Source organism: Callorhinus ursinus, unplaced genomic scaffold, assembly GCF_003265705.2.
Source record: "Callorhinus ursinus isolate GAN/ISIS: 27379988/994484 unplaced genomic scaffold, GSC_fseal_2.0 scaffold42, whole genome shotgun sequence".
Classification (NCBI taxonomy): Eukaryota; Metazoa; Chordata; class Mammalia; order Carnivora; family Otariidae; genus Callorhinus; species Callorhinus ursinus.
The window spans coordinates 2,095,561-2,111,336 of NW_027397104.1; the positions used below are offsets into that span (position 1 = coordinate 2,095,561).

General features: G+C 46.1%; 1 protein-coding gene across 1 annotated transcript; it reads right to left on the bottom strand.

The window, feature by feature from the left end:
* Nucleotides 1-1,738: 1,738 nt before the first annotated feature.
* On the bottom strand, nucleotides 1,739-5,862 carry SPATA31G1 (SPATA31 subfamily G member 1). The gene is made up of 2 exons (XM_025853022.2): nucleotides 5,632-5,862; nucleotides 1,739-5,277 (listed from the first exon to the last, which is right to left on the bottom strand). Exons 1-2 carry the CDS (start codon nucleotides 5,860-5,862, stop codon nucleotides 1,801-1,803), a joined length of 3,708 nt encoding a protein of 1,235 aa, XP_025708807.2. The 3' UTR covers nucleotides 1,739-1,800.
* Between the last annotated feature and the right edge of the window lie 9,914 nt (nucleotides 5,863-15,776).

Below are 15,776 nucleotides of genomic sequence, written 5' to 3' on the forward strand. Positions count from 1 at the left end.
TGCAATACATTTCATAAGTGTAACTGACAGGATTATAATTGACAACTAGATTAGGAAGTGAGGGGAACAGAGGAGTCAGAGATGACAGGCTCTGACTTCAGTATTGGGGTGGATGTGATACCCTTCAATAGGAATGGGCACAGTGGAGGAGAAGGTTAAAGGGAAAATGAGTTTTGGACAAGTTGAATGTGAGATGCCCAGTAGGCTATTGGATACGTGGATCTGAAGCCTAGATAGAGATGCTTTTAAAATGACCCATATTTTGAAATATGGCACTTAATGGGATGAGTTCAAGACTTTTTTTTTTTTTAATGGTATTGGTAAAGGTGGACCTATATTTTGGGGTGGGGGTCTAGTTAGGTTCTCACATCATAACCCTACTCAAAATGTAACAGTCTAAACAAATATATGAAACTTACTGTAAAAGTGCCAGAAATAAGTATTTTTGAAGCCATAAGGAAAGTGTTGGTCGATTAATTACATAAAAATTTTCAAGTTTGGTACAGTAAAAGTCACCTTAAACAAAATGCTACAGCTTGGGAGGAAATATTTGCAGCCTACATAATAGGATTATATCTCTGGTAGGTAGGCCCTTCCAAGAGGTCTGCATCCTGATTACTGGAACCTGTGAATATATTATTTTACATGGCAAAGGAATTAAACATTGCAGTTGGAGTTAAGGTTGCTAACCTTAAGGTAGTTAGACTTTAAGAGAGGAAGAGTATCTCAGATTAGCCAGATGGACCCGAAGTAATGACAGGTGTCCTTAAAAGTTGAAGAGGGAGGGGCGCCTGGGTTGGCTCAGTTGGTTAAGCGACAGCCTTCGGCTCAGGTCATGATCCTGGAGTCCCGGGATCGAGTCCCGCATCGGGCTCCCTGCTTAGCGGGGAGTCTGCTTCTCCCTCTGACCCTCCCCCCGTCATGCTCTGTCTCTCATTTTCTCTCTCTCAAATAAATAAATAAAATCTTTAAAAAAAAAAAAGTTGAAGAGGGAGGCAGAAGAGAGCAGAGTGATGTGATTAAGAACTTGCCTTGCCTTTGCTAGCTTTGAAGGTGGAGGAAGACAGTCAGTAGCCAAGGAATGTGGGCAGCTTTTACAAGCTGGGAAAGACAAGGAATGAATTCTCAGTGCCTACAGAAATGAATGCAGCCCTGCCAACCTTGATTTCAGCTCCATGGGACATGTCAGACTAATGACAAACTTGTTTTGTGGTAAATTTGTTAGGGCAGCAGTAGAAAAATGGGTAAAGGATATGAACAGGCAATTACAGAAGAAACCCACACGGCCACTAAACACAGGAAAAGGCACTTGTTTCTGTGGTCTTGGGGATGGATGAACTGACTCAGGGAGAGAAAGAGCACAGAGCTGAGAAGAAATGGTCAAAAGCGTAAAGAACTTGTGGATCAAGTGGGTGAAGAAGGGGACTATACCAAGGGCCGAGAACAGCTGCCTAGACTCAGACCAATTGTGTTCATGTGAATGGATGTATTTTTCTCCTTTTAACTTGCTGTGAAGTTTTTCTCAAGGGTAGCATTGGACTCTGTTCTGGCCTTATAGCCTCCTGTTGTAGAGTCGGGATGTGTGGACTCCAGGCTGATGATCTGTGAAGGGCTTGAAAAGCTAAGCCTGCAAAATCCTGAGCTCTGTAGTTCTCTGATTCTGAGGGAATACAGCGATAGCAGAAGTTAATAGGGAACTGACATTCCCAGTACCCCAGACTCCAAATACAACATGAGAGGGATTTGTCTAGTTCACCTAGTTTATTAGGATTTCTCTCCCCACCCACAGCTGGTTTGGCTTCAAGTCTTGGGGTATTGGGTGCCAGTACTACCAGCCTTTCCTCTTCTTACTGGTTTTGGTTGGCAGGGGCCATGTTTACCCAGAAACTTGGCTAACATTCTTTGGAGACCCCTGGTAAGGGGAACCTGAGGCTTGGGGGAGGAGAAACGCTTTTCCATGTGGGCCCAAGGGCAGTGCTTAGAATGTTGAGGGATCAGGATGTTGCCAGCTCCCAACCCTGCTCCTTGCTGAATTTGGGGACCTGCAGCCTTAGAGTGAAGCTGCTGAGGGAGAGCAATGTGTCGAGAGCTCTGGTCTTTGTGCTGAGGTCTTTGGGAAAGTCTGCTTAAAGGGGCTTCCACTAGTGTTCTGGCCTGGGCTGGGTGGCTCTTCCCTGTAACTATGGATGACTCCAATCTTGCATCCCGTCTTCTGTGGTCTCCTGCTTTGGGTTTCCTGGGGCTCTCTCTCTTTTTGGCTGAAGGTAGGGCTGAAGCCTTGTTCTGTCTCTTGCCTGAGGCCGGAACCTCAGGGTTTGAGGATTTACTCAGGTCTGAGCAGTTCTCACCAGTCTCCATGCGTACACATGGCCCCTGGGAGGGGACCTGGGCTACCATCTTCATCTTCATTCTTTCCTCTCTCTCAGACCCTTGTTCGGCCCTGCCAGACCCTCGTAGCTGAGGCTGGGAAGAAGAGTGGGAGTGATAACAGTGGGAGATCTGGACAGGCTGAGCTACTGTGCTGTGAACTTTCGGGGGATGACAGCTTGAAGAGTGGGAGCACAAATTAGAGGGATGACTCTGCTGTGGAGGGCAGGAAGAGAGTCTCCAGGAGCCTGGAGTTGTGGAGCTCAGGGCAAGGGAGCTGCCAAACGATTGACTTGGGTCAGGGGATCTGGAAGCAGGGTTCTGCTGTAGTTTTTTCAGCCTGAGTTCCAACTGTCTACTCCAGCGCCAGGCCTGGATCCCAGAGTTGGGGGGCACCTCTGGGACAGCCTCTCCCTGGGAGGATGGAGTCTCTGCCCTAGCCCCTGGGGACAGATCTCTCTTGGGTAAGTCAGGCTGGTTGGGCTCAGTCTTCAGAGCTTTAGCTAAGGTGGCAGGCCAGGGTACTGGCTGCACAGGATCCACTGCTGGAGGGCTGGAGCCCTGGGGGATCCCTCTTGGTTGCACATTCCTCCACACAAACTCAAGGTCAATATGTGGATCTGGTAGAGGAGCAGAGAGAGACCTGGGGGTTGGGGATGGGAGCTCAGTGGCCCTGCAGTTGTCTTTCTGCTCCACTGCTTCCCCCTTAGGCTTACAGGTACTTTGGTCTCCAGGAGTCTCACTTATGTGAGACTTTGACTTAGAGTTTGGAGGTGGGCTGGGGCCCCACAGTGGGGAGCCAGGAATACAACAGGTTTCTTTCTGCTGCTTGTTCCCCCCAGTAGGCTCAGATTTAGACAGGGCTCCCAAGGATCTGGCTCCATGTAGGTTTTGGGGTAAGCTGCCAGCTGGGAGCTCAGAGGCCCAGGAGTTCTTTCTCCTTTTTATGTCCCCACATCTAGCCTCAGAATCAAACAGGACCCCCATGGGGCTAGCTCTGAGGGGCTCCAATATAAGAGCTGGGGGTGGGCTGAGGGCCAGCGATGGGGGCTCAGGAGCCCAGGAATTCCTAGAATGCTCAGTGTCCCTCCATGCAGCTTCTGATCTAGTGAGGCCTCCCATAGGATTGATTCTGTGGAGTTCTAGAATGGAAGCTAGAGATAGGCTGTGGGCAGGGGCTGGGGACTCAGAGGTCCAGAGGTTCTCTCTCTGCCCCCCCAAAGCTTTGGACTCAGACAAGTTTCCCTGGGAACTCATTCCTAGGGACACCAGCAGAGAAGATGAGGGTAGCCTAGGAGAAGAAACTGGGTCTGCAGAGACCCAAAGATTTTCTCTACTCTGCCTGCCCTTGCATGGAGTCTCAGATCTTGGTGGGACACATTTAGGGCTGGTTCCATAGAGCCCTGGGTTGAGGTCCAGGGCTGGGGGCTTAATGGCCCACGGGTTTCCTGAATTTTCTCTGTGTCCCCACTGGGGCTTATATCTAGATGGATCTCCCAGAGAACTTCCTCCCTGGAGTTCTTGCAGGGGACCTAGGGGAGGGCAAGGGCATGGCATTGGAGACCTAGAGGTCTGAGCGCTTTCTCTGTGACTCATGGTTCCCCAGAAGTTCTTAGGTGCAGAAAGTCCTCCTTCAGGGATGACTTTCTGGAGTTCTGACAGAGCATCTGAGGGTTGGCAGGGAGCTGGCATTGGAGGATCAAAGGCTTGAGAACTCTCTTTATGTCCTGTGGTTCTCCACTGAGTTTTGTATCCAAGTGGAACTCCCAGGGGGCTAGTTCCTTGTGTCTCTGTCATGGGGTCTACAGATTGGCAAGGGACCAGGATTGAGGCCTCAGAGATTTGAGGATACTCTGTTTGCCTTGTGGTTTTCCAGAGGGCCTTAGATCTAGGCAGGCCTTCTATAGCGCTGACTTCCTGGAGTTCTGAAAGGGAGGCCAGGTTTGGGCTGGGAGTTGGCACTGCAGGCTCAGAGGCCTTGGGGTCTTCATTTTGCCCCATAGTCCTCCATGGGGCCTCAAACCTTGTCAGGACTCCCAGAAGGCTAGAAGGATACAGCAGAGAGGCAGAGAGTGAATCTAGAATGTGTTGTTGGAAGCTGGGATCCTGTGGCACATCCCACCAGACCTCAGATAAGGAGGAGAGCTTGGAGGGTCTGGTTCTTTGGAGTTCAGGCTGTAGGTGCAGGGCTTGATCCTCAGAGACCCAAGGGACCTCTTTCTGCTGCATAAGCCACTCTGTCTGTGCCTTAGTATCAGATAGGACTCCCATGTGGTCCATGGGAAAGGACTTAAGATGGAAGGGTAGTGATGGGACAGAAGGGGAAGATGGAGGAGGAGGTTGCTGAGGATCAAGGGCTGTCCGTTCCAGGTCTTCTGTATTATGAATTTCATGGGTAGGAGGCTGAGTTGGGGAGCAATACTGGGGAAGCAGCAGATTGGACCTAGGCAGGAAGACAAGCTTGTTGAAGAAGACAGAAGGACCAACAGACAACTTCAGGGGAGAGGGGCTACCTGAGCTCAGGAAGATGGCCTCCAAGGACTCACTGTGCAAAGAGGGGAGACCCCAGAAGAGCTGGCTTTTTCTCTGATGTAGATAGCTTCCTGATTCTGTTTTGTGCCTCACAGGCAGGTTGGTCAGGATCTGAAAGGTGGGGAAGGATCTGGAAGGGCTTGGGGTCTGTGTATGTACTTGCTTTGGTGTCCCTTTGGCTTTGTGGAGGTCCTCAGAACCACAGGATGGTTGAGATGGGGCTGTGGTGGCTTGCTGTCCAATAGGAGCTTCTTTGGGAAGAGAACATGGCTTCACTGGATCCAGAGATGTTTCCTCTTCTTCCTCCTCTTCTTCTTCCTCCTCTGACTTCTTCCACAGGTGATCAAGGAAAGCCACACGGTACAGAAGTGGTAGGCCCTGTGGAGTGGAGAAAGCTACGTCAGGCATGAAACCTTTCAGAGACACAAGGTGTGTCATGAAGCCCTCAGTCTCTGTTCCACATCCAGAGGGAAGTTATGTGGCCCCACATCTGTGGTCAGTAGTCACTTACCCATCTGGGCCATTACCCAGCCCATATTTGGAGATCAGTATTCCCTACCATAACAACATCTAGGGTCAGTAATCACCCACCTGTCTTCAAATCTGGTATCCATGGTCACTCATCCAGCCTCAGATTTAAGATTTACAGTCATTCCATGTCAATGATATTTTATCTGAACTCACATGTGGTATCAAGAGTCATTCACCCAGCTGCACATCCATGTCACCCACCTTGCCTTGCATCATGTCCCCAGAGTACCAGGGTTGAAGCTGTCGCCACCTCCCAAGCTGCCACCACCTCCGGATCTGCCATACCATGAACAAGAATAGTGTCACCAGATTCCCTGGACTCTGGAGGCAGCTGCTGCCACAGTGTCTGCAGGCCAGGGCGTGGGTCAACTGGCCCCAGAGAAACTCCGTGTCCCCTTTAGCCCCAAGTAGGCCTTGTATCAGCCATTCCATTTTCCTCAGCCAGTGGCAGTTTACCCCGAGGTCATCACTGCATCACGGAACAAAGAACTCCCATCCCCCACATGCCTAACAGCCTTTTCCCTGAATTTGGAGCCAAAACATTGCCTCTACCAGGCAACTAATACTTCGTAACAGTGAAACCTTAGTGATCCCTTTTGTCTTGATTGCCAAAACCAGAATTATGCTTCAGGCATTGTCATTAAGGACATGGATTCTAGCATCAAACCGCTTTATTCAAATCCTAGTTCTGCCACTTCCTATCTGTGAAATCTCAAACTACTTAATCTTCGACTGCCTCAGTTTTCTCACCTGTGAAATGGGGATGATATTACCCAGAGAGTTGGGGTTTTTATAAAGATCTTATTTATTTATTTATTTGACAGAGCAAGAGCAGGAACACAAGCAGTGGGGGGAGTGGGAGAGGGAGAAGCAGGCTTCCCGCCGAGCAGGGAGCCCGATGCGGGGCTCGATCCCAGGACCCTGGGACCATGACCTGAGCTGAAGGCAGACGCTTAACGATAGCCACACAGGCACCCCGAGTTGTTTTGAGGATTAAATGAACAAATTCATATGATTAGGATAGTACATAGTATATGCTGTATTAAAAAATTATTTCTTCTGGGGCACCTGAGTGGCTCAGTTGATTGAGTGTCTGACTCTTGGTTTCAGCTGAGGTCATGATATTGTGGCCCTGGAATCAAGCCCTGCATCAAGTTCTGCACTCATCTGAGAGTCTGCTTGTCTCCCTCTCCTTCTGCCCCTCCCCCTGTTTCGTGCTCTCTCTCTCTCTCACTCTCGCTCTTGCTCTCTTTCTAAAATAAATCTTGGGGGCGCCTGGGTGGCTCAGTTGGTTAAGCGACTGCCTTCGGCTCAGGTCATGATCCTGGAGTCCCGGGATCGAGTCCCGCATCGGGCTCCCTGCTCGGCGGGGAGTCTGCTTCTCCCTCTGACCCTCCTCCCTCTCATGCTCTCTGTCTCTCATTCTCTCTCTCTCAAATAAATAAATAAAATCTTTAAAAAAAAATAAAATAAAATAAATAAAATAAATCTTGGGACACCTGGGTGGCTCATTCGTTAGGCGTTTGCCTTCAGTTCAGGTCATGATCCCAGGGTCCTGGGATCAAGCCCCGCATCGGGCTCCCTGCTCCACGGGAAGCCTGCTTCTCCCTCTCCCACTCCCCCTGCTTGTGTTCCCTCTCTCACTGTGTCTCTGTCAAATAAATAAATAAAATCTTTTTAAAAAATTAAATCTTAAAAAAATTATTTCTTTTAAGGTTCCTGATTATAAGCCTTATTCCATCTTTAATATATGGAGTCTGTTCCCACCCTCCCCCCTTTTAAAATCTCATGTCAGCTATGAACTGTCTTATTTGACGTTAGGTTGCTTAAGATCATTTTGGCAAGGATTTATGTTAAGGATGACAAATCAAATGTGCTTGACCATTTTTCTTCATTGGCCTTCTTTATCCTAAAACCACCACTCTGTTCCACATCGACTTTTTCAGGGCCAAACTTTAATCTCTACCTTCCCAGTACAATTTAGTGCCTCTCTTCTCACCCCACCCCCATCAAAGGCCAGCTTAGTCTGATAGAAAGAGCACTGAGCTGAAATTAAGACTTGGGTTCTCTAACTCTGTCACTGATAATATCAGTTATGTGATTTCAGGCAAGAAAAGTTTCTCCCCTAGGTATCATGAGTTGGACTAGATTTATTTATTCATTCACTCATTTTTTTTTTAATTTTATTCATTCACTCATTTAACATATATTTACTAAGTGCCTACTATGGATCAGGTATTGTGCTCAGTCTTGAGGAGATAGAAATAAGAGTCTCTGCACTAAAGTAGGTCCCATTTCAGTGGGGCGGGGGGACAGTTAAGTAATAGACAATTAAAATGGAAATATGCACAGGGTACTATGGGGTCAGAGGAGGATATCTAACTAGCCTGGGGAGGGGGGTTGCTTGCCAGGGGCTGCTTCCCAGATGAGATGATTAATGCTTGGTTTGAGGAGCCAAGAAAATGAAAGTATAGGCAGCAAGGGAAGGACAATTCAAGCAGGAGGAACAGCCTGTGTAAAGGTGCTAGGGCAGAGAAAGCATGTACCATTAGGGAAATTGAAGGTATTTCAATGTATGGGGGTTAGGGAAGCAGTAAAAGATGGACCTGGTAAGAGGATCAGCAAGGCCCCTCAATATCAGTCTGAGAAACTGAAATTTATCCTGAAAATGATGGGAAATCAGTGAAAAGTTTTGAGCAGGAAAGTGACAAGATCAAGTTTTATGTCTTGGAAAGAACACTGGCTCTAGTGAGGGCAAAGAGATTGAGGTGAGAGATTAGTTAGGGAACTCTTGCTTTAGTTTAGTTTGGATGAGGCCTAAACCAAGGCAGTGATGGTAAGAATGGAGAATAATGAATTCAAGTAGAATTCCAAAGATATAATTGATTAGACTTCATTACCAATGGCACGGGGTGGATGAAAGTGGGAGTTGAGAATGACTCTAGGGTTCCTAACTCAGGAAACTGGGTGTGTATTAGTGCCATTTTTTTTTTAAAGATTTTATTTATTTGTCAGAGAGAGAACACAAGCAGGGGGAGCAGCAGAGAGAGAGAGGGAGCCTGATGCGGGGCTCGATTCCCCAGGACCCTGGGATCAAGACCTGAGCTGAAGGCAGACACTTAACCGACTGAGCCACCAAGGTGCCCCTATTAGTGCCATTTTACTGAGATAGAGAACACAGACTTGGGAACCAATTTAGGGTTGGGGGGAGGGTAGTGGGTTCCATTTAGACATTGACTGTGAGGTTGCTGTGACAAGGAAAAACTGGGCAGGAGGCAATTAGATGGATCTAAAGCTTGGAAGAGCAGTCTATGGTGAAGATGTAAAATTTGACAGCTAGCAGCATATATGTAGCAGCTGAAACCATAAAAGGGCTTAAAAATGATGTACCGATATGTAACATTTGGCTCAGTGTGGCATTAAAATTGGAGTAGCCAACACTGTAAAACTAGTAGATTGTACAAAATAATCAGTATTTCAAGTTTAAAGTCTGGCAGCACTAGACTCTCATTTCCACAAAGTAAAAGACCATTTAGAGCTATGTAGCAGTGGCTCCCCTTGTAGTGTACATGTGCTCTTCAATTCACTGTGGTTCTCCCCATGTTCTCATCGTTAATGCCAAGGGTAAGGCTAGTTGCAGTTTATCACTGTGCCTCTGATTTTGTTTTCTTATATGTGTCCATTTCTACTCATTTGTATTACCTGCCTGGTATTTGAGTTTGCTACCTCTGGATGACGAAGGTAAGTTGAGTCTTAATGGGAAACAGAGAAAGCAATGTTGAATACTTACATAGTTACATTTATGGCAGGATAGTTTACCAAGCTATTAATTGTTGTCTCGTACTTCTTGCCAAAGGAAACATCCAGTAGGATAAAAAGGTAACTTTGCTCTCCTCTCTTCCAGGAATTCTAGGTTTCTTGTCTAATGGAATTGGTAGTTTTATATTTTCTAGTCCCAAACCAAAGTTTCAAGACACCCGGTCTACAACCTTATCCAGGCTCTTGTGTGGGAGGGGAATTTAATTTAGCTACGTGTTCTTGAGAAGGAGAAGATGGAAGATGATTGAAAGAATTGCCCATGGATAGAAGTGTGTTCAGGAATTTGAGAAAAGAGATACAGTAATGGGTTCCCTGAGTGACAGGGTCTGTACAGAAAGAAGTCCACTGGGAGGCAGCAATACTTTTTTTTTTTTGGCAACAGGACTTCTAATGGTTAGGGCACTAAACATCCAGCACATAGTCTTGGGAACTGCAGCAAAAATGCGGTGTGCGTACCTGGCAGAGATGCTATGGAGCCACCTGCCTTTGAATGGACCATATGCGTTTACACAATGCACATCCCAGTGGCAACCAAGATAGACTCAAGACCAGAGGTTATTTTCTGAGTGGTTTTTTTTTTGAGGAGGGGAGGGTTGTTTTGTTGGTCAATGTATATCATGCTAAAGAGGAAAAAAGCTCCCCCATATAATGGTTTAATATTGGATGTCTTCCAACAATAATAAATGAGATTTTTTAACCAGATTTAATTTAACTTAGAAAAATTAAGTAATGTGATGTTTCTTGTTTCTCAGTGTTGTGGAACAAATTTATACTCTAACATTTATTACTCTTTAATAACACTGTATTAGTCTCTACAACTCTTTTTTTTTTTAAGATTTTATTTATTCATTTGAGACAGAGAGAGTACAAGCAGGGGGAGAGGCAGAGGGAGGGGCGAAGCAGGCTCCCTGCTCAGCGGGCTACTCCAGGATCTGGAAATCATGACCTGAGCTGAAGGCAGACGCTTAACCATCTGAGCCACCCAGGCGCCCCTACAACTCTTTTTTTAATCTTTATAACTTTTTGAAGTAGGTATTGTTATCTTTTTTTTTGCATAAATGGAAACTGGGGCACAGAGAAGTTAATATATATTAATATATATTAACTATATATTACTATATAATATTATATTACTATACATTACTATATATATATATTTCTGGCTATCCCAGAAAGCAGAGCCAGAGTTTGAGAACCCCCTTGCATTGTGAAGAATCATTTAGATATAAGTGACAAGAAATAAAATCCAACAGGTGTAAGCAAAATGGGACTATATTGACTCTAACTGAAGAGTACAGGATTAGGGCTGCCTGGTTTCGGGTAGTAGGGTTGATTCAGGAACTCATTTCAGTGTCATCAGGATTCAGTTTCTATTTTTTTTTAAGATTTTATTTATTTATTTGAGAGAGAGAGAGAGCATGAGCAGGGGGAGGGGCAGAGGGAGAAGCAGACTCCCCGCTGAGCAGGGAACCCGAGGCGGGGCTTGATCCCAGAACCCTGGGATCACGACCTGAGCCAAAGGCAGATGCTTAATGACTGAGCCACCCAGGCACCCTCATTTTCTATTTCTTGGCTCTCTTCTGTGCTAACTATATTCTCAGGTTTTGTGTCATAGCAGGTTCAAGTGAAGCTGAAAATGTGTTGTTCTGACAACATTGTGCCTGTGGGTTCCAGTTGGTCATATATCTATCCCTGAACTACTCACTGAACTGCTCACAGGGAAACAGAATGCTGCTTCTAACAGGTCAGAGTCACACTCTACCTGCACATGGACAGAAGCAGGGATGTGTGGTAGTCCCTCCAAAGGAAACATACTGTTTTCAGAAAAGTGTATGCATGTTGGTATCAAAACAAAATAAAACAGATGTCCACTACAGCCCTCTCTAACATCTCCATCTGGCTCAGCCATGCCATTACCCTTTTAGGATCTAAGGCTTAAGTTGAAGTGTGAATGCAGATCCTCTGAAGATTGGGGAAGGGACTGGATGGAGCCCAGGGCAGCATCTTAAAGAAGGGGGAATCTATGAGAGACCCAAACATCTGTATGGATACCCCATTTAATGACTCTCAATTCCTAGACTTTTTCATCTTAGAGTCCTTTACCTTGGCTTCAGTCCAGCTTTGTCCATATCTGAAGCCTCATCATTAGGGACTGTTTGGCCCTCTGAAATAGTTTGGCATCCCACCTTCTGACTTCAACCTCTAGATTTGTTCTAAAGATGCCAATTCTTCATCCTTGTCAGAACATCCATTCCACTTTCTCCTTGTCCATCAACAATCTTCCTTCCTTTCTTGCTATGTGAAAGGTGTCCCTCTGGGAGGCCTTCCTTCACCTTCCCAGGCTAGTATGGGTGCACTTATCCTCCCGCCAATCCGTCACCGCCATTTTCCACGCCAGATTGTAACTTGTGCCACGCCTTGTAACTTGCCTTCATTTCCTCCCTCTCTATGATAGACTTCAATGTCCATCACTTAATCACATCCCAAACACTTCTCAATTCTTCCTTTCATCACTTTTGCCTGGCAAAATCCCAGTTCTGCCTCTACCAAGACCTGCTCTTTAGGAAGTGGCTCAGCCCTATTGGATAAAATCATACGTGTTGGTGTCACTGTAGACCATGGTCTACAACTAATGGTCAGCCCCACTATCACTTGAAAAGCATTTATTCATGCATTCCATTAAGTGCCTACTATGTACTAGGCACTAAGTACTTGGGATACATCAGCATTCAAAACAGGCAAAACTCCCTGCTCATGGAGCTTACTTCATTTATTCCTTAAAAACCTTCCCATCCTAGGGATGTCTGCGTGACTCAGTTGGTTAAGCATCTGCCTTCGCTCAGGTCATGATCTCCAGGTCCTGGGATCCAAATCCCGCATTGGGCTCCTTGCTCAGCGGGGAGTCTGTTTCTCCCTCTCCCTCTGTCTCTCCCCCTGCTTGTGCTCTCTCTGTCTCTCTTAAATGAATAAATAAAATCTTTTTTAAAAATCTTTAAAAAAACACAAAACTTTCCCATCCTACTTAAAATCAATTCAAACCTTCTTCACTTTCTTCAGCTTCTCTTGCCCCTGCTCCTAGCAGATGAGCCAGATCTCCACTTTTCAAAGGAACCAGAAGCCATCATATGGAAACCTTTCATCATTAAATACTCTTGAGTTCAGTCTCCTTCCTTCCTTCCTTGCTATGTGAAAGGTGTCCCTCTGGGAGGCCTTCCTTCACCTTCCCAGGCTAGTATGGGTGCACTTATCCTCCCGCCACTCCGTCACCGCCATTTTCCACGCCAGATTGTAACTTGTGCCTTAATTATCTGAGGGCAGAGACCTTTTTTACCCAGCCAACTGCTTTAACCCCCGCATCTGCCTAGTAGTATTTGGTTAGAATTCAGTGTCTAGAATGAGCGATGGGCGGGATTTCTTGGAGAGACCCCGCCTACGGCCTGCTCCCGGGCTTCAGAACTCTTTCCTCAGGCTTCTTAGTGGCCACCTCTTGAGGCCTCCAGTCTGGTCAGCATACTTCGCTTCCGTGAGACGTGAGCTGGGCAGTTAAGCTCACAGCCGAGATTCAGGCGGTACTTTTCCGACGCCCCAGGGCCCTCCCCGCCGCGGGACTACCCCACCTCCAGCGGTGAGGCTTCTGGGTAGGGCGGCTGCGCCCAGGACCCGCCGCGGGTCTGAGCGTCGACGCGTCACCGCGGCATTGGCTTCTCCTTCGCTGCCCAACTCGCCAGTCGTTCTTTTTCTTTTCCCTCCGCCTCCCTCTCCCTTCCCCTTTCCTTCTTCCCTTTCTCCTCCCGTCCCTGTCCTTTCTCTTTCCTCGCCTTCTCCGCGCCTCCTCCATAAGGATGTCGAGGTAAAGGGCCCCGTCAGCAGCCCAGCCCCACTAGCCTGGCCGCATGCACACGGTCTTGTCCAGTGTCCCGGATAGGCCCGGTGTCCTGAACATGTCTGGGCTGATCAGAGGACAGTGAGACCTCACGGAGCCGCTCCTCCAGGAGGGGTCAGTTTCTCAAACTCCTTCCTTCACACTCACTCATCCACAGGAGGGAGGATGCCCGGCCAGGTCCCGGGGAAATTGTTTCAGAGGAGATGAAGGGAGCTGTGAGGCCGCGGGGGCCGCCAGTGGGAATGGTGGGAGGGAGCCCCGCACAGGCCCCTAAGGTCAGAGCGTCAAGGGGCTGAGGTGAGGCGGACTCCTGAGGAGCAGAGGCAGACCCGGCAGCGTATCTGTGGAGGCCCACCCTGGAGAGGCTTCCAGCAGCCGACACGCCAAGCCAAGGCTTTTAGAACATAGCAAGATCTGGGGCGCCTGGCTGGCTCCTCGTTAGAGCATGCGACTCTTGATCTTGGGGTTGGGAGTTGGAGCCCCACGTGGGTACAGAGGTTACTTAAATCAATAAAATTAAGAAGAAGGAGGAGGAGGAGAAGAAGAAGAAGATAGGAAAATCTGAGGCATCTGTATTTATTGAGGGGCTACTATGTGTCAGGTCTTGAGTTTGATAGCAACTTTAGCTATGTTCCACTAGAGGTAGGAAGAAATATTGTAGTTTTTTTTTAAACAGTTTTTCCTCGTTATGATAGTATTGTATACTGAATTTAGAAGATTTGAAAAACTAGGAGAATCCCATAAACTTCCAATCTCAAAATAATTTCCATAGCATTTTGACACATTTCTTTTCAGACTTCGCTATTCATATTTTTATACAGATTAAATAAATGTAGGTTTTTATAAGGTAGGAAAGCATTAATATTTTAGTGTAAACCCTTTCTACACACTGTAAACTCTTCCTAACCATCATTTTTAATGACTATGTTATTCTCTAAAGTAGGTTCTCTTAGGTAATCAGTAACCACTCATGTGGTTAGTTATTTCAGCACTGACTTCTATGGGCTTCAGTCTAATAAATTCCAGTTGCTTGCTAAACATCCCCAAGCTCAGTTTCCCACAGGTACCCCAGGTCTATCATCTTCATAACTTAAACCATTTTCTCCTTCTGTCCCAATCTGTTCTTCCAGTTGTGGTCCCCAAAGCAATTAGTATCACCTAATCACCCAGGCAAGAAACAGGAGCCATTCTACACTGCTGCCCCTTTATTTTTTCCAACTTTTGCTAATTTTATCTGCTGTTTCTTAAATCTGTCTCTCTTCCCTATTGTCACAGTCATCCTGTTAGTTCAGGCTGTCATCATTTCTCCCACAGACTGTGCAGTTGCCTCCTAGCTGATCTCCATTCCTCCAGCTTTGTCCATCTTAAGTCCTCTCCCCTCACTACTCAATCTACCTAAAACAATCAATCTCCCTAAAACAAAAATGACCATGACTTTCTTTAAAATCCTTCAGAGAGGCCATATTTCCTACACGGTACACAGAATCCTCCACTTGGAGAGCTCTCTCTACTTCTTTAGCATATCTTGCCATTACCTGCTTGGATTTGTTGTTCGAATAATAGAGGGATGTTTGTAGTTTCCCCTGAGCCCCCTGTGCTCTTCATTGCTTTCATATCTTTGCTCATCACGATTCTGATTTCTCTGTCTAGAATGCCCTCACGACTTTTTTCTACCTGGCTAATTCTTAAATGTCCTTCTGTCCTAATTCAGGCATTATCTCCTTAGGTAACCTACCTGGAAGGTCCAGGTTGGGCTAAATGTCCCTTCTTTGTGCTCTAAGTGATCTAGAGATTATCTCTGTCCTTTCAGTTAAAACATCCTTAAAACCCTTTAAATCTATTTACTATGTGTACTTTTTCTTATAATTTCAATATCTGCAGTCTGAACATGTCTTATTTTTCTGTTGTACTTTCTCTGGACTTTGGCTTATGGAGGTCTGATTCCTTGTATGTTTGATATGCATATTATTAGGAGCTCATATTTGGTTACATTTTAGCTTTGTGAATCTTGAAGAGCGTGTGTTGGGATAATTTGTTTTGGTTTCTCCTGAGTGTTAGGGGATATTACCAACCTGGAACAATTTCTGTTTCTTGTATTGGGATTTCTCAGTCTGTGAGTATGGTATAAATTCAAATCCCAGGATTGCATGAGACTAGGACTATGATTATAAATTATTAGGGAAAATTATTAACATTAATGTTGTTAGTCTTTCCACTCAGTTTTGCTAATTTTGTCTATTTCTCAAATTAGTCTCTCCTCCCCATTCTTAGTGTCACCAGAGACAGATTGATTTTCTTATTGGTTCTTGTTGCATGTAGATTTTTCTGTTTACATCTTCAAGATATAGTCCTTTTGGGTGCTTGGCTTTATGTGCTGTTCTTAGATTCAGCTCTTACTTTGTTAAATCTAAACACTATTCCTCAGTGGAGCTGATAACCAGCAAAGCTTTAGGTTTCTGGTTTGAGCATATATATATATATATATATATATATATATATATTTTAAAGATTTATTTATTTGACAGAGAGAGACACAGCAAAAGAGGGAACACAAGCAGGGGGAGCAGGAGAGGGAGAAGCAGGCTTCACGCTGAGCAGGGAGCCCAATGTGGGGCTCGATGCGGGGCTCGATCCCAGGACCCTG

Excerpts from the sequence above, each read along its gene's own strand:
- SPATA31G1 (XM_025853022.2), bottom strand. The coding sequence starts at position 5,862 with ATGGAATGGCTGATACAAGGCCTACTTGGGGCTAAAGGGGACACGGAG. Across the intron at positions 5,278-5,631 it reads GGGACATGATGCAAGGCAAG|GGCCTACCACTTCTGTACCG; the intron begins GTGGGTGACATG and ends TCCACTCCACAG.